We start from the raw sequence: 23,336 nt of genomic DNA, 5'->3' as shown, positions 1-23,336 counted from the left end.
CCATCCCATCTGCTTTGGGCTTAGTGGGACTATCATTTGTTTTTCAACAGGACAATGACCCAACACACCTCCAGGCTGTGTAAGGGCTATTTGACAAGGGGAGGCCGTGCTGCATCGGATGACCTGGCCTCCACAATCACCCGACAACAACCCAATTGAGATGGTGTGGAATGAGTTGGACCGCAGAGTGACGGAAAAGCAGCCAACAAGTGCTTGGCATACTGTATGTGACTCCTTCAAGACTGTGTGAAAAGCATTCCAGGTGAATCTGGTTGAGAGAATGCCAAGAGTGCAAATCTGTCAAGGCAAAGGGTGGCTCCTTTGAAGAATCTCATAAAATGTTGGTTACTACATGATTCCATATGTGTTATTTCATTGTTTTGATATCTTCACTATTATTCTACAATGTAGAAAATAGTAATAATAAAGAAAAAAGTGTCAACTTCTGACTTGTACTGTAAGTATTCAGACCCTTTGCTATGAGCCCAAGTACATCCTGTTTCCATTGATTTGGAAAGGTACACACCTGTCTATAGATGGTCCCACAGTTGGTGCATGTCAGAGCAAAAACCTTCCTGAAGGACAACCATCTCTGGCTGGAGGAAAGCTTGAGTTTGCATTGGTTTTTAAGTCTGTTATTATTATGTGAATGTATAATAAGCAATTAAAAACACCTCTATAAATTATTCATTTTTGTTGGGAATTTGTCATCCACTAACACATCTCTGTCCAGTCCACGGTCTGTTAAAATGAGGTGGATCTAAAGTAACAAACGAATATGGTGACAAACATTTTATCAAACTAAACTGGGAATAAATATGGTTATTTTGAATAAATACAGTTAGTACTAGTAACCACAGACATAAACCCCACCTATTTCAATGTTGTTTTTTTTTATGTAATTTAAAACTAACCTTAACAAACTGCTAATCTTATGCCTAACCTAAACCTTATATTAAGACCAAAACAGCAAATGTTAGTTTTCATGATTTTTTTTACGATAATATAGCCACCAATAAATATTGGTTGGTTGGTTGACACTTCACAAATTGACTTTCCATCTCCTTTTTTTTGTATTTATTTTTTATTATTATTAACAACAAATCAATACAGAGAGTACATGAGGGAACACAAGTATATATAGATTAATGGACAATTGACCTAGGGGGTCAAAGACCTTAAGGGACATGCATACACTTTTTTGTTAGTAGAGTATTTAATTGTCTTAAAATACAGTTCAGTTTATTTTTGTAGGGTAAGAAAGTGTTTTTTTGTTTGTAAATTTACATTTGTGAATATGGAATTTGGCCAAAAGAATAATGAAATGAATTACATAAAAATGTTTCAGCTTATTTCTATCGTAGGTAAAGAATCCAAGCAGAACATCTCTCCACAATAGTGTAAGACCTTCATAAAAGTGTTCAATTATAAATCTACTGATGTCTTGCCACATTTTTCTTACATGAATACAATGCCAAAAAAGATGCAGCACTGTTTCTGGGTGGTCATTACAAAAGGAGCAATTTGAGTTGATGTTTTCCTTAAACTTCTTCATATAGTGGTTGGCAGGATAATATTTATGAATAATTTTAACGGAAACTTCCTTAATTTCGTTAACAAGTAGGTATGTGTCTGGCGACATCCACACTTTTTTCCAACAGATATTATCAATAAATCCATTCCAATAAGGCATGACATAAGGTATAGATAGATACATCATCCTGCTGAAACAAGGTTCGTATCGCTCTGTTGTTGAATGGACCAAAAGAGAAACAAATCTTTCCTACTGATGAGTCAACAGGGTCAATAGAAGGTAGGCTCTGAGGGTCAGGTCTTGACACGTTCCTGAATAATAGAGCAACACATGAGGGAATGGCATCTAAAACAATTGTAAATCTTTAGGTGTTACAGGGACCTTAAGGCCACCAAAGGTAGAGAAGACATGACGAGGAATACAATTCCAGATAGAAGTGGGTCTTCTTAGGAATTGTTTTATCCAATTGGTCTTAAAATTATTATTTAAGGTAGTAAAGTCTAGCCCACCATTCTCATAAGTGTTCATTACAACAGTTTACCTAATGTAATAGGTACGGTTTCTCCACAGAAAGTTGAAAAGCATCTGGTCTATCTCCTTGCTTATTTAACTGTCAAGATATAAAGATAGAGTGCCATATGTTAGTCTAGAGATACCTTCAGCCTTGGTTATTAGGACTCTACCTTTTAAAGATAAGTCCCTCTGTAGCCATTGATATAGCTTCTTCTGGGGTTTTTTAATAAGAGGGTTAAAATTTAGTACGCTTCTAGACTCCTGAGCCTTTTAATGGTTATGCCTAAATATGTAAGTTCTTCTTTTACTGGAATACCATAATATGTATGGATATAAGACAATATACACAATATTTGACAGCCATGAGTTCACATGTATTAATGTTAAGATATAGACCAGACGCTTTGGAAAAGGATTGTATCACATTGATTGATATGGGAATTTGGTTAGCGTATTTCAGAAAAAGTGTAGTATTGTCAGCCAGCTGGCTTATAATAATTTCTTTACCAGCTATGGAAATACCTTGTACAGGACTATTATTTAAAGAATTTGCAAGAAGTTGGGTGATTAATAAAAACAGGTACGGAGAGATAGGACAACCTTGCCTAATTCCTCTCTTTAACTCAAATCTAGGTGAGGTGCCATATTTCAATTTGATAGAGCTGTTATCATTTGCATAGAGTCTTAATAGCCTTACAGAAAAAAATCCCCAAAGCCAAGTCTCTGAAGGGAGTGGAAGAGGAACTGATGCTCTACTGTGTCAAATGCTTTATAAAAAATATGAAGCTATGCTCGGTTATTAGGTCTGAGTAGTCAAGTATGTCTAATACTAGTCTGACATTGTTAGAAATATGTCTGTTCCTCATGAAGACTGTGCTTCATCAATGATTGCATCCAGGACTTCTTTAATTATTTTATAGTCATTATTAAGAAGACAAATTGGACGCCAGTTATCGATGAGCAGCACTTATTTTTAAAGCTTAGGTATCAGTGTTATTAACCCCTGACTAATTGTAGGAGGGAGAACATTGTTTTTAATACTCTCTAAAAAGACTTCAAATAGGAAGAAAATAATTTGTAAAATTCTGATGTAATTCCATCAACACCTGGTGATTTATTGTTCTTTAGATGTTTGATAGACTCTATAATATCTTCAACTTTGATGGGTTCATCACACTGTTTAGATTCTATATCACTGATAGAGTGAACATTATTCAGTTAGTTAAAAAACATATCTGTGGATTACTGACTGTACGTAGAGCTACTATTTTCTGTAAAAATTGCTACAGTATTTAGCAATACATTTTTGGTCATCTGTAATAACACCATCAATGTTTAACTTATGGATAGTGTTATTTTTAGAGTGAAATTTTTCAAGTCTAAAGAAATAGGATGAATTCGGTTCTCTCTCCTCAATCCATTTTTTTCCTAGATCTAATAAAGGCTCCATCTGCTTTTAATCTATATATATTATCCAGTTTATTTTGTAACTCAATTAGTTCCATCTTCTCCTCCCCCGAGAGGCTGTCTGGGGACCTCTGAGAAAGGGAAGTTATCTTAATGATCACCTTTTCCTCCTCAGCTCTTCTGGTCTAAGCAAGATTACTACCATATTTTCTAAGATATTTGGGCACCTCAAATTTAAAGAGCTCTCAGTTTTAGCAATAATATTTTTCTTCACAAGCCCTTTCCCAAAAGTGTGAGAGCAGATCTTTAACCTCAAATGTAACTATATCATTATTTAATAATGAGCTATTTATCTTCCAGTAGGATGCTCTACCATGGTTAGTATCAGGGGTAAATATTTTGATATCAATGTAAATGGCCCTATGGTCTGCGAGGGGAGTAGTACAAATATTTGTAGTAACACACTCACTACCAATACATTTGGATATAAGACAAAAATATATTCTGAATTGTCTGGAACCTGTTTTGTTACTCCAAGTGAATGATCTGTCGGCCGGAAACCTCTCTCTCCATATATCAGTAAGATCAAACTTTTCCATAAAAAGTAATAAACCCAAATTCTGATTGGTTAGCCTACCTGGGGGCCATCTATCAGTTGAATTATCTATAGTAATGTTAAAGTCCCCTCCTATCAATAATAATGAATATGGAAATTTAGATAACCAATGAATGTTGTTTCAATATGTTTCTCTATAGATTCAAGCAACTCATCATTCTCATGTTTGGTGTTGTACCCGTAGAAGTTGACTGTAATGAGCGTAATGTCATTGTAACTGATCACAAGACAAATAAAGTGACCAAAGGGGTCACATTCAGAGTGTAGAATATTACCACCAAAGGTATTTTTCATTGTAGTGACACCAACGGAGCGTTCAGATCCATGGGAAAGCCAAATATCGTTGCCCCACTGTGACCTCCAGAAGTTGGCATCAGCCAAAATTGAGTGAGACTTGAAAAAAGCAAAAATCTGTTCGAAATTGTTTAGCAAATAAAAATAAGGCCTTGCGCTTCACATTGTTTCGTAACCCCCAAGCATTAAGAGAAACTATAGACAAAGACAAAACAACAAAGATTATATAAAAGTATAAACTGTAGTAGGATGAGTCAAAGACGTAGGAGCAGTAAACATAAACGATAAGGAACCGAGATCTGCACCATTTAAGTCAATTTAAAGTAAAAATAGCTTATTCCATAAACTTTGAGCTAGACGTTATCAGGCTATCCGAGACTAACACCCCTCTTTAGTGTAATCAGGAACTATTCTGAGAAATAAAATACAAAATAATAATTTAAATAAAAGGGTACCTACTATTTTAAGTGCATATGAAAACTCATCATAAAAAAAATGGAATAGTGAAAAAGGTCTTAGGAACATGTACAGTGCCTTGCGAAAGTATTCGGCCCCCTTGAACTTTGCGACCTTTTGCCACATTTCAGGCTTCAAACATAAAGATATAAAACTGTATTTGTTTGTGAAGAATCAACAACAAGTGGGACACAATCATGAAGTGGAACGACATTTATTGGATATTTCAAACTTTTTTAACAAATCAAAAACTGAAAAATTGGGCGTGCAAAATTATTCAGCCCCTTTACTTTCAGTGCAATAAACTCTCTCCAGAAGTTCAGTGAGGATCTCTGAATGATCCAATGTTGACCTAAATGACTAATGATGATAAATACAATCCACCTGTGTGTAATCAAGTCTCCATATAAATGCACCTGCACTGTGATAGTCTCAGAGGTCCGTTAAAAGCGCAGAGAGCATCATGAAGAACAAGGAACACACCAGGCAGGTCCGAGATACTGTTGTGAAGAAGTTTAAAGCCGGATTTGGATACAAAAAGATTTCCCAAGCTTTAAACATCCCAAGGAGCACTGTGCAAGCGATAATATTGAAATGGAAGGAGTATCAGACCACTGCAAATCTACCAAGACCTGGCCGTCCCTCTAAACTTTCAGCTCATACAAGGAGAAGACTGATCAGAGATGCAGCCAAGAGGCCCATGATCACTCTGGATGAACTGCAGAGATCTACAGCTGAGTTGGGAGACTCTGTCCATAGGACAACAATCAGTCGTATATTGCACAAATCTGGCCTTTATGGAAGAGTGGCAAGAAGAAAGCCATTTCTTAAAGATATCCATAAAAAGTGTTGTTTAAAGTTTGCCACAAGCCACCTGGGAGACACACCAAACATGTGGAAGAAGGTGCTCTGGTCAGATGAAACCAAAATTGAACTTTTTGGCAACAATGCAAGACGTTATGTTTGGCGTAAAAGCAACACAGCTGAACATCCCATCCCCACTGTCAAACATGGTGGTGGCAGCATCATGGTTTGGGCCTGCTTTTCTTCAGCAGGGACAGGGAAGATGGTTAAAATTGATGGGAAGATGGATGGAGGACCATTCTGGAAGAAAACCTGATGGAGTCTGCAAAAGACCTTAGACTGGGACGGAGATTTGTCTTCCAACAAGACAATGATCCAAAACATAAAGCAAAATCTACAATGGAATGGTTCAAAAATAAACATATCCAGGTGTTAGAATGGCCAAGTCAAAGTCCAGACCTGAATCCAATCGAGAATCTGTGGAAAGAACTGAAAACTGCTGTTCACAAATGCTCTCCATCCAACCTCACTGAGCTCGAGCTGTTTTGCAAGGAGGAATGGGAAAAAATGTCAGTCTCTCGATGTGCAAAACTGATAGAGACATACCCCAAGCGACTTACAGCTGTAATCGCAGCAAAAGGTGGCGCTACAAAGTATTAACTTAAGGGAGCTGAATAATTTTGCACGCCCAATTTTTCAGTTTGAAATATCCAATAAATGTCGTTCCACTTCATGATTGTGTCCCACTTGTTGTTGATTCTTCACAAAATAATACAGTTTTATATCTTTATGTTTGAAGCCTGAAATGTGGCAAAAGGTCGCAAAGTTCAAGGGGGCCGAATACTTTCGCAAGGCACTGTATATGTAAAACATTTTACATATACATGTTCCTAAGACCTTTTTCACTTGGAAATAAGCATTAATAACTAAATAGAACAATACCCATGTAAAATCAGAGCAGACTTGTATGCCCTTTAAAACAGTATCTTAGTTACTGTATACATAAAAAGTAAATACAGCTTTCAGTCTTTTTTTTTTGTAAACAAAATAGGTCTTCATACAAGAACAAACTAATAAATTGAGTATTCCGAAAAATAGTCACCTGATGCTTGTTAGGTAAACAATATAAGGAAAATGAGAATAGCATGGCTGAAACCATCAATCTGTTCCTTCTGGTGAGATTTTGGGGAGAAATACTTTCCATCTCCTCACTCGCGCCCATGGATATCCTATCTCCATCCTGCTGCTACGTGAGTGCGTCGGGGGTAAAATTCGGGATTGACAGCCGTTGCACCAATAAGGGAAGCCTGCTGAGGCTACTTGGATCCCATTCAATGGATTTAAAGGGGCGGGACCATCTGACTCATCAGATGAGGAACTGAGCTGAGCCTGGTGTAAAATAGCTGGTTTGCAAGAGAAGCGCTGACATGTGTGGTAAGTAATGTTAGCTAGATATAATAAATTAAATAGGTGTACATTTGCAACGGTTTACACATGCAATTTGTGAGATTAACACAGAACTGGTTTTGGGGAGATGTCAATGTTTTCAGTCAGACAGCTGAGCTTCCATCTAAAGAAAGAGAGCTTAGTTTGTTTGCCAGACAAAACAAATTACTAACATCAAATTATTGAGTTCATATATTTTAAGTGAACTTGTAAATTGACTGGATCAGATGTTTTATAGCTAACAATGTTATCAGACAAATTATCTTGAGGGCGACTAAGCGTTTTGATGTGTATAAACCGTGTGCTACACACCCATTTCCAATAAGTACCTAGCTAACTTAGCGTAGCTAGCTAACGTTAACTAGCCAGCTAGCTACTTGATTGACAGTTTATCGCTCCATAATTCCTGTCATTGATGTTACCGTATGTCACGTTATACTCTATACTTGGATTCATTAGCGACCATTGGCAAACTACCCTTCTTTTCATCAAGGTTACATACTAGCTTGCTACAGGACTGACAGAACGCACGCACTGCGCAAAGTTTCATTCCTTGCTAGAATATAGACCACTACTGGTAATGATGATAGACAGTGATTATTCCACATCGATTCGAATGAGGTAGGGGGATTTAAAATGATGGGAAGCTGTGTTTACTTTTTTTAACCTGTCAGTGTCTGAATATTAGAATAGTGATGGATTAGTTCTCCCCTCATCTCTCATCTGCTGACTCTACAACAAGTTCCTGAAGCGCCCAGCTCTGTTTTGAAAAGCCAGCCAGAACCAGTATAAATAGTGTGGATGATTCGCTTTTTTAAGGGTGGTGGGAACTTTGTCTCTTCTACTAATGGAGTTCATAGTACTATCAGACACTGTCGCCTCCGTTAGAAAAATTCCCCAAATAGATGCTCCTTATACTGAACTGCTGCAGGCTAATTCCTGAGGAAATAATGGTGGTAATGCTGACATGCACTGAGATTTTTACGAGAGCCTTATTTTTCCTAGTCTGTTTAACCCTCGTTCTGAACAAAGCTGAGCCTTGTTTGCCCCCATGTTGGCTTGCCCACTTTATGCCATTGTTCTATTTGTGAGCTTATGTGGGTGATTGATGGTTGTCATGAAGAAAATGGGGCAGGGCACAGGAAATTGGGCACGAATAGGCTTATCAAATTGTATTGGTCACATGTGCGGAATACAACAGGTGTTGGTAGACCTTACAGTGAAATTCTTACTTACAAGCCCTTAACCAACAATGCAGTTAAGAAAAAATAAGTGTGAAGAAAGTATTTACTAAATAAGCTGAAATTTTAAAAATGGCTAAATAAAATGTTAAAGAACAACAATAAAATAACAGTAGCGATGCTATATACAGGGGGTACCGGTACAGAGTCAATGTGCAGGGGCACAGGTTAGTTGAGGTAATATGTACATTTAGGTAGAGTTAAAGTGACTGCATAGATAATAAACCGAGAGTAGCAGCAAAGTAAACCTGGGGGGAGGGGGGTCAATGCAACAGTCTGGGTATCCATTTGGTTAGCTGTTCAGGAGTCTTATGGCTTGGGGTAGAAGCCTTTTGGACCTAGACTTGGCGCTCCGGTACCGCTTGCCGTGTGGTAGCAGAGAGAACAGTCTATGACTAGAGTGGCTGGAGTCTTTGGCAGTTTTTAGGGCCTTCCTCTGACACTGCCTGGTATATAGATCCTGGATGGCAGGAAGCTTGGCCCCAGTGATGTACTGGGCTGTCCGCACTACCCTCTAGAGCCTTGCGGTTGGAGGCCGAGCAGTTGCCATACCAGGTGGTGATGGTATGTAGGCCAACCTCTGTTCAGCCAGGCATGTCTGTAATAAATGGCACTGTTTTCATTTGGTATCATTCTTCTCAGATGACTTCTGAATTGCACAAAAGCATAGCCTAGAGCACCTGATCCTTTTGTCAGCATATTGCCCCAACACTAGAACACCCTGTTCCACTGTGTCTCCCACTGTCCATTTCTCAAGGTGACTTCAATGTTTCATTTAAAAACTGCAGATAACATCCAGGACAGGCTGTGCCCTCAGGAACAGATGGGTGTGTGAACTACTCTGTAGTTACACACAGAACCATTGTTTCCAATTCCTATATGATGATAAATGGCACCAGAGTATTTTTAAATGTTTTACTTGTGTTAACGTTTGAAACTTTTCACGTGTAGAAATCCTTGGGGAAGCTGTTGCTGTGAATTGTAGTGAGCCAATAATTGAACTGCCTGCAGATTACATCAGTTAGGCTAGCTAGCCAATGGAACCTTCAGCGTTTCTGACACAACCGGCATATATGAACAGAAAGCATGCATGCTTTATTTGGTCTCTATTGACCTAATCACAGACCACCAAAAGCAAACGGTAATACCCACTATTAGGATTTGTTCACTTAATCCCTTAAAAGAGTTGTAGTGAAATTCCTTTGTTGCAAATCATTGTTTGACTTCCTAGTTGAAATCTGTCTCCCTGTTCCTTCCTTCTGTCAGGAATCTTTGCCTATCTGAACTACCATGTGCCACGGACTCGCCGGGAGATCCTGGAGATCCTCCTCAAAGGCCTGCTTCGTCTGGAGTACCGTGGCTATGACTCTGCCGGTGAGATGAGACAGCTTGTCTCAACACACTGTCTACATTGGTCTGTCTGCATGTTAATTAGCTGCCTTTCCCTCTCACTGTAGGCCTGTCGGCAGGCGTCAGTTATTCTGCTTATCTACAGGAGTCATGTTTTTGTTCTCTCTCCTAACATTAAGAACAATGAATGTCCATTGGCCTCACTGACAGACCTGCTCAAGACAAGGGCATACAATCTAATCACGCTTACATTGATGCTCTGTCTGCTATCAAACTGTAGCATGTGTAAGATAACCACTACAAAATCACACAACAGAGGCATATTTGTGTACTCTGTAGCAATAAGACTATTTTTACCAGGTGTTGGAATTGATGGAGGGAACAGCAAGGAATGGGAGGCCAATGCCCGGTCTATTCAGCTGATCAAGCAGTCCGGAAAAGTGAAGGCTCTTGACGATGAGCTCACAAGTAAGACTTACACCCGTTGTCAGCAGTAAGGATGTTTACTGAGTAGATAAGTGGATTGTACATAAATAAATATAATATCTACAATACCAATGACTCAAACCTACTTTATGTTGGGCACATATCAGTTGATTTTATGAGGCTTGCCTTTCAACAGTGTTTGTGTTGGTCCCACAGAGCAGCAGGACATGGACATGGATGTGGAGTTTGATGTCCACCTTGGCATCGCCCACACTCGCTGGGCTACCCATGGTGCCCCCAGCCCTGTCAACAGCCACCCACAAAGGTCTGACAAGAGCAACGGTCAGTACCATAGACATTTCTTAAACTTGTAGGACTATTAGGGCCTCTTTCCTATATAGGCATCACATTCTGCTAGATGTAGTGGTCTCACGTTGACTGACTATATAGAGAGGAACATTTATTAAAGTGTATATGTGTATTTTATTTTTTTAAGAGTTCATTGTCATTCATAATGGAATTATCACAAACTACAAAGACCTGCAGAAATTCCTGGTGAGCAAAGCAACATTTCAACATTTTTCCCAAGGCAGTCGGTTTCTTTCATTAGCCAAGGCTATCAGCGAGAGTTATCAGACTTCCATGACTGACTCTCTCACATTTCACAGGAGAGCAAGGGTTATGAGTTTGAGTCTGAGACGGACACAGAGACCATTGCCAAGCTGGTAAAGTACATGTATGACAACCGTGAGAGTGAAGACCTCAGCTTTGCTACTCTGGTGGAGAGAGTGACCCAGCAGCTGGTAGGAGCCTGTTCATCTACAGAGCAGAACTGTCCAGAAACAAGGCCCTCTGACCTGTCTTGTGATTAACATGGTTTTATCTGGTCTCCTAGGAAGGAGCGTTTGTCCTGGTCTTCAAGAGTGTCCATTACCCAGGAGAGGCTGTAGGCACCCGGTACACTGCTACTGCATTTCTACGTACTCCTTGAGTTGTAAAGGAATAATATCCATTAAACATGCATCTTTTAATTTTATGTAATCATTGTACTTGTTTATATGTAAACAGGAGGGGAGGTCCTTTGCTTATTGGGGTGAAAAGTGACCACAAGCTGTCCACAGATCACATTCCTATCCTGTACCGATCATGTAAGTTATTAGTTAACTGCTCTCTATCAGTGAGTCAGAATGGAATATGAGCAGCCGGGAGCTGTTTTATGTCTAGTACACTACTGTATCTCCCCAGCTGGTAAGGACAAGAAGGGCTGTCCCACCCTGCCCAGGATGGAGCAGGACACCTGCCACACGCTCTTTGCTGAGGAAAAGAAGTCTGTGGAGTACTACTTTGCCTCTGATGCCAGGTCAGACTCCTCACCTTGTTGTTCTCTATATTACTCATATCCCACTCATGCAACGTTAGATAAACTGTACTTTTAGAATCAGTCTAGACAATTGTTTGGTGAATGTTTTCTCCTAGGAAAGTGGGACTTAACAACATCATTAACTTGGATTCACTGTTGCTCCGTTGTCCTGGCAGCGCGGTGATTGAGCACACCAACCGTGTGATCTTCCTGGAGGATGATGACGTGGCAGCAGTGACGGCCGGACGGCTCACCATCCACCGCATCAAGCGTACAGCCGGAGACCACCCTGCCCGCGCCATCCAGACCCTGCAGATGGAGCTGCAGCAGATCATGAAGGGTGAGGGGGAGGGTAAGGGCTGGGGGTACAGCACTGTCATGGGTCAACCCTCTGTAAAGATGTTGATGGTGCTACTAGGACTTTGAGAACCCAAGAATGGCTGGAATTGCTGATTATCATTGTCAATACAGTCAGAATAACTATACAAGGGTCATATTTACTGGGGGCGGCATAATGCAACAGGAATTATTCATTTAAAAAAACTAATTCTTAAATAATACTTTTTATTGTTAAACGTGACTCTGTAAACTGATAATGTTAGCTAGCTGGAGTGGGCATGTTAGCTGGTCCTGCTGTTGGACGCACTTGTTGCCGTATCACCATGTAGGCTACATTTTCTACTGTAATTGGTCAATAACGACGGCAGTGCTTGAAAAATGGAGCATAATCATATTTTCTCCGCCTTGGCTGAGTGGCAGCCACAGGCACACCTTTTAATATCAATCCCTGCGCGCGCACACACACACACACACACACACACACGTACACAGCCAGGTGTTTATGGGGTTGCCTGGCTGACATCAAAGGTACTTTAGGGGCTCAGACACCCTGGCCCCAGCATAGTGATCACATCAATCACCAATGTAGAGTCTGACCTGGGTCATTAGCAGGACTTTATATTGAGCTTGCTGCTCCCCATGTCTCCAGCAGAGGGTGCTAATACACTACCAGTCAGTTTTAGGAGACAAGCCTTTGTGGTCCTATCATTAAAGCCTCTGCCTCCATCGCTCTCTCCTCAGCCTTCATTCCAGGAGCTCTGCTGAAATAAACTTAATTCATATGACCTAAATTTCTGTCTCCGCAGAGGTGGGCTGCAAAACCCTCTCGTATTTCATTGTCACAAAGGGCCGTATGAGGAAACCACAATCTCCCTGTAGGCTCTTGCTTATTTTATTTAGTCAAGACATGCCAGATAAATGTCTGTATTAAAGAGCCAGATCATTCCTGTCATTTATCTCCTGTGTTATTTACCTCCCAACAGCAATAAAAGACTGAATTAGAGCACGAAACAACATGTTTTCCAGACTGGCTTCCTTTTAGTAGTAATTATGCGTCAACAGTAACCTTTACAAAATGCCTAACACTTTATAAAAATGCAAAGTCAACAGGCTTTAAGTGATGTTGTTGAGGACTCTGATCTAATGTTTTTTTGGAACATTTTTCAGGGAACTACAGCTCCTTTATGCAGAAGGAGATCTTTGAACAGCCAGAGTCTGTGGTCAACACCATGAGAGGAAGGGTCAACTTCAATGACAACACAGGTGAGATGACCTTTCCTGTGTAATAGTCAAGTCACAAAACACTCCAATTTACTGCACAATGCACACCATGCCCCTCTCATGTCTGCCATTATACCCATCAAGGTGGTGTCCTCATGATCTATATTGATCTGAATACATACCAAGAAAAGGGACATGATTACTGTATTGTGATTGTTTGTATCCTTAGTAACCCTGGGTGGACTGAAGGATCACATTAAAGAGATCCAGAGGTGTCGACGGCTCATCCTCATCGCCTGTGGAACCAGCTACCATGCTGGGGTGGCGGTGAGTAACTGATGGCCTTTTCTATAAGGCAGGAATGATATCACCAGCATAAAATGGAGTCAACTGGAGCCTAAGGCTCCAAGATAGGAAAAACAAGGACACGAGTAAGTTCTTACTCTGGTTTGTACATGGAAACATGTTTTTCAGTCTGGATGTCATGTGTGATCCAGTGCGGATCTTTCCCCACAGACTCGCCAGGTACTGGAGGAGTTGACAGAGCTGCCTGTTATGGTGGAGCTGGCCAGCGACTTCCTGGATAGAAACACACCAGTGTTCCGTGACGACGTCTGCTTCTTCATCAGCCAATCAGGTGGGAGGATCGCTATCTCCTCAAGGACCTGAACATTGCTTCTTTGTCTGTACTCATTTCCCCACACAATACAGCTTCAGCAATGTCTCGTACAAGTACATGCTCAGCCCAATGACAATGCACACAAAGCAATTGCTTTCGCTCTTCATGTATTGATGCTGAACGTAAAGACCTGATGATATCAGTTATTGCGGCCTATAAAATCTGATATTGTATTCAGTATATACACATAGTCCAACCTGTTCCAGTATCTATCCTGAGTGCTGATTTGCATTGCTACCTTTTGTGTGCAGGTGAGACAGCAGACAGCCTGATGGCCCTGCGCTACTGTAAGGAGAGAGGAGCCCTGACGGTGGGCGTCACCAACACAGTGGGCAGCTCCATCTCCAGAGAGACAGACTGTGGGGTGCACATCAACGCTGGCCCAGAGATAGGAGTGGCCAGCACCAAGGTGAGGGGACCGGCTCGCTGCTGCTCTGTGTAGCACTTCTCCTGACTGATTATTTTCCCATACTGACTCGCGTAGTGTACTGTCCTATAGACACTCAGCTGTTGGAACAGGAGACCTTCCATTCACCATACTCTGTTTTCTCAACTTCTTTTACTTCTGTGGTGGGTGGGAAAAATTCCCTTCAGGATAGCCTATTAGGGCGGGGGAATTCCTCCTATCCCTCTCCAGAGTGTTTCAGTTGGTCAGGCTGCAGTAGGGTTGTTGGAGATGAATGGAATGGTCTCCTTCCTAATTAGGCGGAGCGGCGTTACAAACTCCAGAGGCAGTTTCACTTTGGCTTGGTCTATATAATCACCCGTGTATACTTATTATTACAAGGACATGAGGTTCGCGCCAATATGCTTTGCTGGTGGAATCTGTATAGTTAAGGCAAACCCTGAAGCACTTGGGTGCTAATTTGAATACATAGAACATGTGTTAACCCCTCTCTCCCTTGAAATTAGAGAACTTCATCTGAAATTAGTGTCTGGATCCCTTTGTAAGAGAGGTTATTTAAATTGCTATATTCCACTGCTCTACACAGAACCCATAGTGCCTAATCTCATCTTTATTCTTGTAAAAAGTAAGGATCCACGGTTTCCCTCTACTATGAGCACGGATCCTACAGATTGCCAGAGTGGGGTTGCAGATGACTGGAGTGAGTTCCACTCAGCAGCAGTGGGGGGGTGGTAGTAGAGTCCGGTCCCTCCCTGCTCTAGCTCTCGGGCTTGGCTCGGGGACCCTCCGGCAGCTCCAAGGCCCCGGCACAGCGCAGAAAGCCTGGTGAGCACGCCTCAAAGACGCTGTCCTTTACTGCTTGTCTGGCCCACGCACAGCACATCAGAGGACATTATGTATTTCACCCTCTGCTCAATACACGCTCCTGCTGACTCCGTTTTGTATCGTTTCATAATATTATTCAGATTAACCTTCCTGGGGACATTAAACTGGATGACTCTGGTGATGCCTGTCTTGTTTTCAGAATTGGGGCTCTCCACAACTATGCCTGCTAAACAAGGTCAGGGAGAATGAAGGGGATTGCTGGAGTTGAGACGGCACCACATCTTGAATACGCTTCTCCCCCTTAGCCAAACAATAGATATTGAGGGAGGGAATGTAAGCAAATGAGAGCCATCTGTGGTCTTTGTCTGAATTGAACCTGGTGCATGCTTGTACCCTTATATAAAAAATTAAAAAAATTAACTGCTCATCATGCCGTATTGCCTGAGGAGGATGTGTGGCACATTTGAGGCCTCTCAGGGACATGGTTTCGTCAGTGTTTTCACAGGCTAGCGTGCGCCTCTGTCCTCTTGACATTCTGGATGGAGTGATGGTTTTAACCGGATTAAATGCACTGCCACAAATCTGAGTGGATGGCTAGGACTGTCAGTTGTGAGGGACTGTGGTTCCAGTGCTGTCAAGGAAAATAGCTGTGTGACGGTTTTACAACCATGCCTTTGGCTTTAGATCAATCAAATTTATTTATACAGCCCTTCTTACGTCAGCTGATGTCACAAAGTGCTGTACAGAAACTAGAGGTTGGCTGATTATGATTTTTCAACGCCGATACAGATTATTGGAGGACCAGAAAAAGCCGATGCCGATTTTATTTATTTTTATTTATTTGTAATAATAACAATTACAACAATACTGAATGAACACTTATTTTAACTTAATATAATACATCAATTGAACCTCAAATATTTAATGAAACATGTTAAATTTGGTTTCAAGAAAGTAAAAGTGCAATATGTGCCATGTAAGAAAGCTGACGTTTAAGTTCCTTGCTCAGAACATGAGAACATATGAAAGCTGGTGATTCCTTTTAACATGAGTCTTCAATATTCCCAGGTAAGACGTTTTAGGTTGTAGTTATTATAGGAATTATAGGACTATTTCTCTCCTATACCATTTGTATTTCATATACCTTTGACTATTGGATGTTCTTATATGCACTTTAGTATTGCCAGTGTAACAGTATAGCATTCGTCCCTCTCCTTGCCCCTACCTGGGCTCGAACCAGGAACACATCAACAACAGCCACCCTCGAAGCATCGTTACCCATCGCTCCACAAGAGCTGTGGCCCTTGCAGAGCAAAGGGGAACAACTACTTCAAGGTCTCAGAGCGAGTGACGTCCCGATTGAAACGCTGTTAGCGCGCACCCCGCTAACTAGCTAGACATTTCACATCGGTTACACCAGCCTAATCTCGGGAGTTGATAGGCTTCAAGTCATAAACAGCTCAATACTTGAAGCACAGCGAAGAGCTGCTGGCAAACACACGAAAGTGCTGTTTGAATTCATTCTTAGAAGCCTGCTGCTGCCTACCACCGCTCTTTCAGACTGCTCTATCAAATATCAAGTCATAGACCTAATTATAACATAAAACACAGAAATACGAGCCTTAGGTCATTAATATGGTCAAATCTGGAAACTATCATTTCGAAAACGAAACATTTATTCTTTCAGTAAAATACGGAACGGTTCCGTATTTTATCTAACCGGTGGCATCCATATGTCTTAAATATTCCTGTTACATTGCACAACTTTCAATGTTCTGTCATAATTACGTAAAATTCTGGCAAATTAGTTCGCAACGAGCCAGGCGGCCCAAACTGTTGCTTATACCCTGACTCTGTGTGCAATGAACGCAAGAGAAGTGACACAATTTTCCTAGTTAAATAAATTCATGTTAGCAGGCAATATTAAATAAATATGCAGGTTTAAAAATATATACTTGTGTATTGATTTTAAAGAAAGGCATTGATGTTTATGGTTAGGTACACATTGGTGTAACGACAGTGCTTTTTTCGCGAATGCGCTTGTTAAATCACCCCTTTGGCGAAGTAGGCTAAGATTCATTGATAAATTAACAGGCACCGCATCGATTATATACAACGCAGGACAAGCTAGATAAACTAGTAATATCATCAACCATGTGTAGTTAACTAGTGATTTATGTTAAGATTGATTGTTTTTTTATAAGATACGTTTAATGCTAGCTAGCAACTTACCTTGGATTCTTGCTGCACTCGCATAACAGGTAGTCAGCCTGCCATGCAGTCTCCTCGTGGAGTGCAATGTAATCGGCCATGATCAGTGTCCAAAAATGCAGATTACCGATTGTTATGAAAAATGCATCATGCATCATGGTTCTACTTCTACTGTAGTTGGGGCCGACAGTTTCTGTGCTGTTTTGCTAGTAATAATAATTTGGTGGGGGCTTATACTTGTGCAATTGAAATGTATTTGTTTTGCAGATCCCAACTCCCCCTTAGACACCCTCGGGCGTGGGATTACGGCCAAGGTCTGCCATTTTATAAACGGTGGCCCTGGAGCAATTAGGGTTAAGTGCCTTGCTCAAGGGCGCATAGACAGATGTTTCACATTGTTGGCTCTGGGACTCAAACTAGCGACCTTTCGGTGACTGTCAAACTCTAACTGCTAGGCTACCTCCTGCCCTAGTGTCTTATTGTCAGGGGATGTGTTCATCTGTATTGTTGCCAGATCGTGTCCTCATAAGACTGTGCTAGCTCTCCCCTCTCCTGTCCTGCAATAGACGCCTGATCTGTGTCCAGCCCATCCTGCAGCCCAGCTGCTCCACTTCTAATCTGTTGCACATTATTACTGTGGAGCTGGCAACCAGAGCAGCCGGACAAGACTCTGCTTCTCCAATAACTGTACTGCAAAGTAACCTTGGGATCAGACAACCCAGGCCCTTTGCTAAATGAAGGGTTCTGCTGTCTCTGGCCCAGGATGGAGAGAGGGAAGACTATGATTCCTTTTGTTTAGAACCAGAAGAGAGAAGAGCATCTAGGAGACACCTGGGACCTCTGTGTTCTGTACTGTCTGCTTCTTGCTGGAGCATTAAGCATGCATTATGTCTGGCTGTGTCTGTTGTTTTGCAGGCCTACACCAGTCAATTTGTGGCTCTGATCATGTTTGCGCTGTTGATGTGCGACGACAGGATTTCCATGCAGCCACGGCGACGTGAGATCATCCAGGGCCTGAGAGTTCTGCCAGGTAGACCAGACCCTACACACATCTACCAAGACATTGCACTGTGCTGTTAATGACCATAAACCTTTGTATGTGATGCTCAAAGGGATGTGTAGATTATTCGACACACTGACCTACTGTAGTATAGACCGCAGTAAGTAATGGTCACAGTCAGCGCAGCCAGAGCGAGGGATGGGAAAGCGGAGGCCTGTAGCGGGCCTCCTCGAACTGTCATATTGCTCCAACTGGGCTGTTTTTGTTTGAACAATATGCATTGTCAGAGAGCTAATGCAATGACTGTGCTGTGGTGGTATCCTTAGAGAGGGAACGAGTGTACAGTGGGGAGGGAGGAGGCTTCGGCAGCTGGGTCTGTCCTGACTGTTTGCCCTGGCACACTCCTCTGGACCCAAAGCCTTATGTTAAATGTTCTCCCTCCTCTCCTCTCCTTGACCCAACCCCCCCATTGACCCCAGTCTCCAGGACCTGTTAACATTGGTCTGCTGAACTGTAATAGGATGGGTGTTACTGTATTGTCTTTCATCCTGAAATTGATTTTCTGACATGTTGTTCTCCCAAATGTACCGACCAATTGAAGAGGAATATTTTGTAGGGGTATCTCATTTCATAACCTTGGACTAAGATTACTCATTGTTTTCCTCTTTGTACCTGTCTCACTATCTCTGTTTATCTGCTGCTCCTCCTTCCCCCTTCTTGTGTCAGATCTGATAAAGGAGGTGCTTAGTCTGGATGATGAGATCCAGAGGCTGGCAGCAGAGCTGTACCAGCAGAAGAGTGTTCTCATCATGGGCCGAGGCTACCACTATGCCACCTGCCTGGAGGGAGCACTGGTCAGCATGCCCACCTCGATCTCCGCCTCCTGAAACTAACGTTGTCTCTTCAGAACTGTATTCTACAGGAATCTCCACTCCTAAATGAGATTATGATCCGTGTGTTAAGATACTTCAGGAGAAGATTGGCCCAGAGTCGTTTCACTTTCCAATAGCCCACAATAATTGTTCTGCCTCAGCCTCACGCAAGACCTAATGGAGTCTATCTAGCCTGCTGGAATTGTGTTTTTAATCACAGCAACTAATTAGACTGATTTAGAAATGTCTCTCTGCATAATTGCAACCACACTCCACACTATTTAGGGATTCTTCAAGTTCTGTTGACTGCCAATCCTCCAGTATCTGAGGCACACAGTGTTGGGTCAGGGTGCTGTGTTCCTGGATCTGATCTAGTGTTCCCTGGCCAGTCTACTGTTCCCTTTAGAATTTAAGAAGATAAGATATACATACTCAACTTATGTCGTGTTGGCATGGTGTTTTTCTGATTGTGGTTGTGTGTCCCTGAATGTGTATGGGAATTTGGTTTCCTATCTGAATGAGGTGTTGGGTGTGTCGCTCTCTCCAGAAAATCAAGGAGATCACATACATGCACTCAGAGGGCATCCTGGCCGGGGAGCTGAAGCACGGGCCTCTGGCCCTAGTCGACAAACTCATGCCCGTCATCATGATCATCATGAGAGACCACACCTACACCAAGTGTCAGAATGCACTGCAGCAGGTGGTGGCCCGCGCGGTAAGAACTGACGCACGATATCTCAACACCATTTAGCTTTCCACCCCATTAACTGTTGAAAGGTTGGAACCACAGTAAACCATTGCCAGTGACGTTATCTGGTTGTTAAACTCACTTTCAATAAACATTTTGTTTTCTGGTAGTGATATGTCTGCTAGTTGTTGTAGTGACCACCACCTACCTCCCAGGTTAAAAAATAAATATAACAACTCCAAGACATGGATATTAAGTGCTTCATGCACACATACTTTACACATTAGATTTGTTTTCACAATGCAGTAATATCAAATGGTCCTCACATTCACCACAAAGTGCAAGGGAGGAGTTATTTTCTACATGACATCACCACTCTCACTAATCTACCACAGATGTGGACCTAAGCTTTGGGTTTGAGACATGAGTCAACAAAGCTATTATTCAAGGAAGGACCAAAGTTTCACATTTCAACACAACTCCAGGTTAAAGGTTATGACAATGTTGTGCTGGAAGCATAATGCCTTTTGTTTGGTTTACAGGGCCGACCCATCGTGATCTGTGACAAAGATGACTACGAGACTGCCAAGAGCTCGAGCCGCACCATCAAAGTGCCGCACTGTGTGGACTGTCTGCAGGGCATCCTGAGTGTCATCCCCCTGCAGCTGCTCTCCTTCCACCTGGCTGTGCTCAGGGGCTTTGACGTGAGTACTGAACTGTCACTGAGTTGGGTTCTTACTGTAGGCATTCATAATGGGGAGCTAATTTCTTAGGGTTGTTGTTTCTTGGTAAATGTAGAAATGTCTGCCTCTTCTCTCCGAATACAGGTGGATTGCCCAAGGAACCTGGCCAAGTCTGTGACTGTAGAGTGAAACGCGTCCTTTTGAAGATCCAAAAACCCATTTCAGAAACGTTCCTGTTTTGTGTGTCATGGCTCTTTTTAATGCAATTGTTACTGGTACACTAAACATGTACTGTATCTGTCTCTTTTCTCAAAACACACATCTGAAGACATTGTTATATCATAGATATGATTTTTTTTTTTGGGGGGGGGGGGGGGGGGGGTCAGTGGTGGTTGGAAGGGTTGGCAGTAAACGTTGGCATTTGGGTGCTACCATGGGTTACTGGACTGTAGGCAGTTAATGATCCAACTGAAGAAAAGACTGAGCTGTATCCATTTTGGATGATACACAACAGTGCTCATAACTTAAATGTTGGATACTCGCTGCTGGTTTTACATTTAATTCAGCTGTTGTCAAGAGTCTGCACATGAAAATATTACTGAAGTTACTGGTTCTTTTGGCGTTTCATTGGTGCAATAATTTGGTCTGTTGAGATCCGTTTTCTTTGGCAGCTAGAGAAACATCTGTCGTTTTGAAATGTTTATCTGTTACTCTTGTGTGTTGAGTAAATTATTAAAGGGGCAGTGCAGTTAAGTCACTTCTTTAACACAGGTAGAAATGACACATTGTGAAAATGAAAACACCCTTTTTGGGAAATAATGCCTCGAATTTCAGCTTGTACAAGTGCGCTGGAACCTTTTACCCACATGATCTGATTGATAATAGAGCAATTACTGTTTATCTGGGTAAGGGGTGGGCTCTAGACCAGCCAATCAGATATATACATGCCCACACGATCAGACTTAGCATTTCAAGGGCCAATGGAGGCTCAAGGATGTAAATGATAAATGTGATTTTCATTAAGTACATTGTCTAATAAATCAGTGATTGATTTAAAGCATGGGTGCTTTAAATGTTTGAGCTATAGGCCTGACTACATCTGAAGTGCTTCCAAGGTGTCGTAAGTCATGCTTTAGTCTACTAACCTGTTCCAGAGACTATTGAGAACTCCATTGTTATACTCAAAATACCATGATGACAAATCAATAGAATTTGTCTCCTATACAAGTTTTGAAGGTGTTAAGGGCAATATGAAACTTGCTACAGACTTGCTTGTGTTCACTACTGTGCACCTATTTGTTTTGAATCATTGGTTTGACAGACATATAGGAGGGTTAAACTCTTGCTTAAACCAAGTTGGTCGTCTGAATAATTGACTGTCCTGGCATAATCATGAGTCAGTAAAATTCTAAGTGACAATTTAATCATTTACCCAATCAATTTCCTGAAGATGGACAATGAAGACTAGTGGACCAATGATCAACATTTACTCTCTAGGCATATGTTACTAGCATTGTGACTTGATGACAGTTTAGCAATATTCAACTCTTCTGTTCTTTTGGCCCTTTTTTTTGTTGTTGTTGCTTTGTTGCCCGGGCTCATTTTGGGTCTGTTTTACAATAACTCAACTCCTTTTACAAGAGAAATGGAGTTGCTGATGAGCGTAATCTGCACCAACGTTTTGTCGACCCATGCCCTGCCACCATACCAATTTGATTGCAATATTGGGACCATGGTTTTCCTTTCAATTTAATGTTTTTGTATACAGCAACTTATGTTCAAGAGGTCTCTGTACTATGGGTTATGCTGTCAACAAAACACCATGCTATGTTCATTTAGCTTTGAGTAAACAAAGGTGTGGTGTTAGAGATGCTGTTGATAGGGGTTTGTAAGTGCTCTGCCTACAAGACACCTACAGAGCAATGCAGTAAGCCTGTTTGACTATGTAGCTGCTGTTTTAGAACTTAACATGTCAGCTGTGGGCTCTCCCAAATGTGTCGTTAAAAGCCAAGGAGTAAAGCAGTGTGCTGGTTTGAATGCAAAAGGGTCACTGACAACTCCAGACAGGTTCTTTGCTTATTTGTAGTTCACCTTAAGATCTTGCAATCAGGCCTTAATTACCTGAAAAGGGGGTTTCCCCAAGTAAAGAGTTACCCGTCTTTGCATTATTACATTTAGCCCTTTGTATCTGCCTACGTTGAAAGATCCTAGCAAAGACCATGTTTTACACTGGAGGTGCTTTAGTAACTAGAAAAAATGCAGGCCTTTGACAGGCTCAGACTCGAAGTATGGACAAGGCCACTGCACTAACACTCAGCCCCTTGAACATCTGTTGGAAACTTGTGGGGCACTATTATGACAGTTACAATAGTGTCTAGTACTTTACTTTCACTGTCTTTTTAAAATGGGCTTTGACAGTGTACAGTAGGATTAAGTACTCAATTATGCTTATGGATTAATGTCCCTATCTCATCCATAAAATTGCCATTATGGCAAATACTGTAACTTGCCAAGATTTCCAAATATGCAGTTGGACAATGATTCAACTAAGAATTAAGGAAACATTTTAATAGTTAATATGCCAGTTGAAAATACAATAAACACTTGAAGGGAAGTTGAAGCAATAGTCCTAGGATGCACAGTTCCTTAAGGATGTTAAAAGAAAAGCATTACTCAAGTTACTTTACTGGAGGAAAAGTCATTAAAACGATATTCATTCAAGACAAAGTGGTCAGGTAAAGATGCAAAGAGCCAACTGGGACAGAAACAGGAGTGTTTTCTTTAGGAGGAACTGCTGAGAGAAGAGCACTTCCTTGAAGCAATGAATCAAGTCCCAACTGAAGGCAAGTGCCTCTTCAAAGTATCCAGTGAGAGTCCTGATGGTGAAGAACATTGGTCTCACGTACCCCCGTAGAACCAACATGGCGGAGACACCTGGTGCAATGCATCTGTTGAAAGCCAATAT

The 23,336-nt window shown here is 41.5% G+C and overlaps 1 protein-coding gene across 2 annotated transcripts; it reads left to right on the top strand.

The window, feature by feature from the left end:
- Window positions 1-6,984: 6,984 nt before the first annotated feature.
- On the top strand, window positions 6,985-22,997 carry LOC139410900 (glutamine--fructose-6-phosphate aminotransferase [isomerizing] 1-like). Of its 2 annotated transcripts, none has more exons than XM_071156554.1 (19): window positions 6,985-7,058; window positions 9,578-9,685; window positions 10,022-10,129; window positions 10,304-10,429; window positions 10,584-10,642; window positions 10,756-10,890; window positions 10,983-11,044; window positions 11,156-11,235; window positions 11,333-11,447; window positions 11,624-11,787; window positions 12,954-13,049; window positions 13,237-13,334; window positions 13,524-13,644; window positions 13,938-14,095; window positions 18,044-18,158; window positions 18,855-18,982; window positions 19,548-19,715; window positions 20,231-20,392; window positions 20,516-22,997. In XM_071156554.1, exons 1-19 carry the CDS (start codon window positions 7,052-7,054, stop codon window positions 20,558-20,560), a joined length of 2,055 nt encoding a protein of 684 aa, XP_071012655.1. In that variant the 5' UTR covers window positions 6,985-7,051; the 3' UTR covers window positions 20,561-22,997. The 2 variants fall into 2 exon arrangements, with proteins under 2 accessions (XP_071012655.1, XP_071012654.1); XM_071156553.1 differs by having other exon boundaries at window positions 7,003-7,058; window positions 11,564-11,787.
- The last annotated feature ends 339 nt before the right edge of the window (window positions 22,998-23,336 follow it).

This window comes from Oncorhynchus clarkii, chromosome 6 (assembly GCF_045791955.1).
Source record: "Oncorhynchus clarkii lewisi isolate Uvic-CL-2024 chromosome 6, UVic_Ocla_1.0, whole genome shotgun sequence".
NCBI lineage: Eukaryota > Metazoa > Chordata > Actinopteri > Salmoniformes > Salmonidae > Oncorhynchus > Oncorhynchus clarkii.
This window is presented reverse-complemented; position numbering and strand designations above follow the sequence as displayed.

Bases quoted from the DNA above. Each gene is read 5' to 3' on its own strand.
- LOC139410900 (XM_071156553.1), top strand. The intron at 10,891-10,982 runs GTAGGAGCCTGT...CTGGTCTCCTAG, and splicing joins AGAGAGTGACCCAGCAGCTG to GAAGGAGCGTTTGTCCTGGT. The intron at 11,236-11,332 runs GTAAGTTATTAG...GTATCTCCCCAG, and splicing joins TCCTATCCTGTACCGATCAT to CTGGTAAGGACAAGAAGGGC.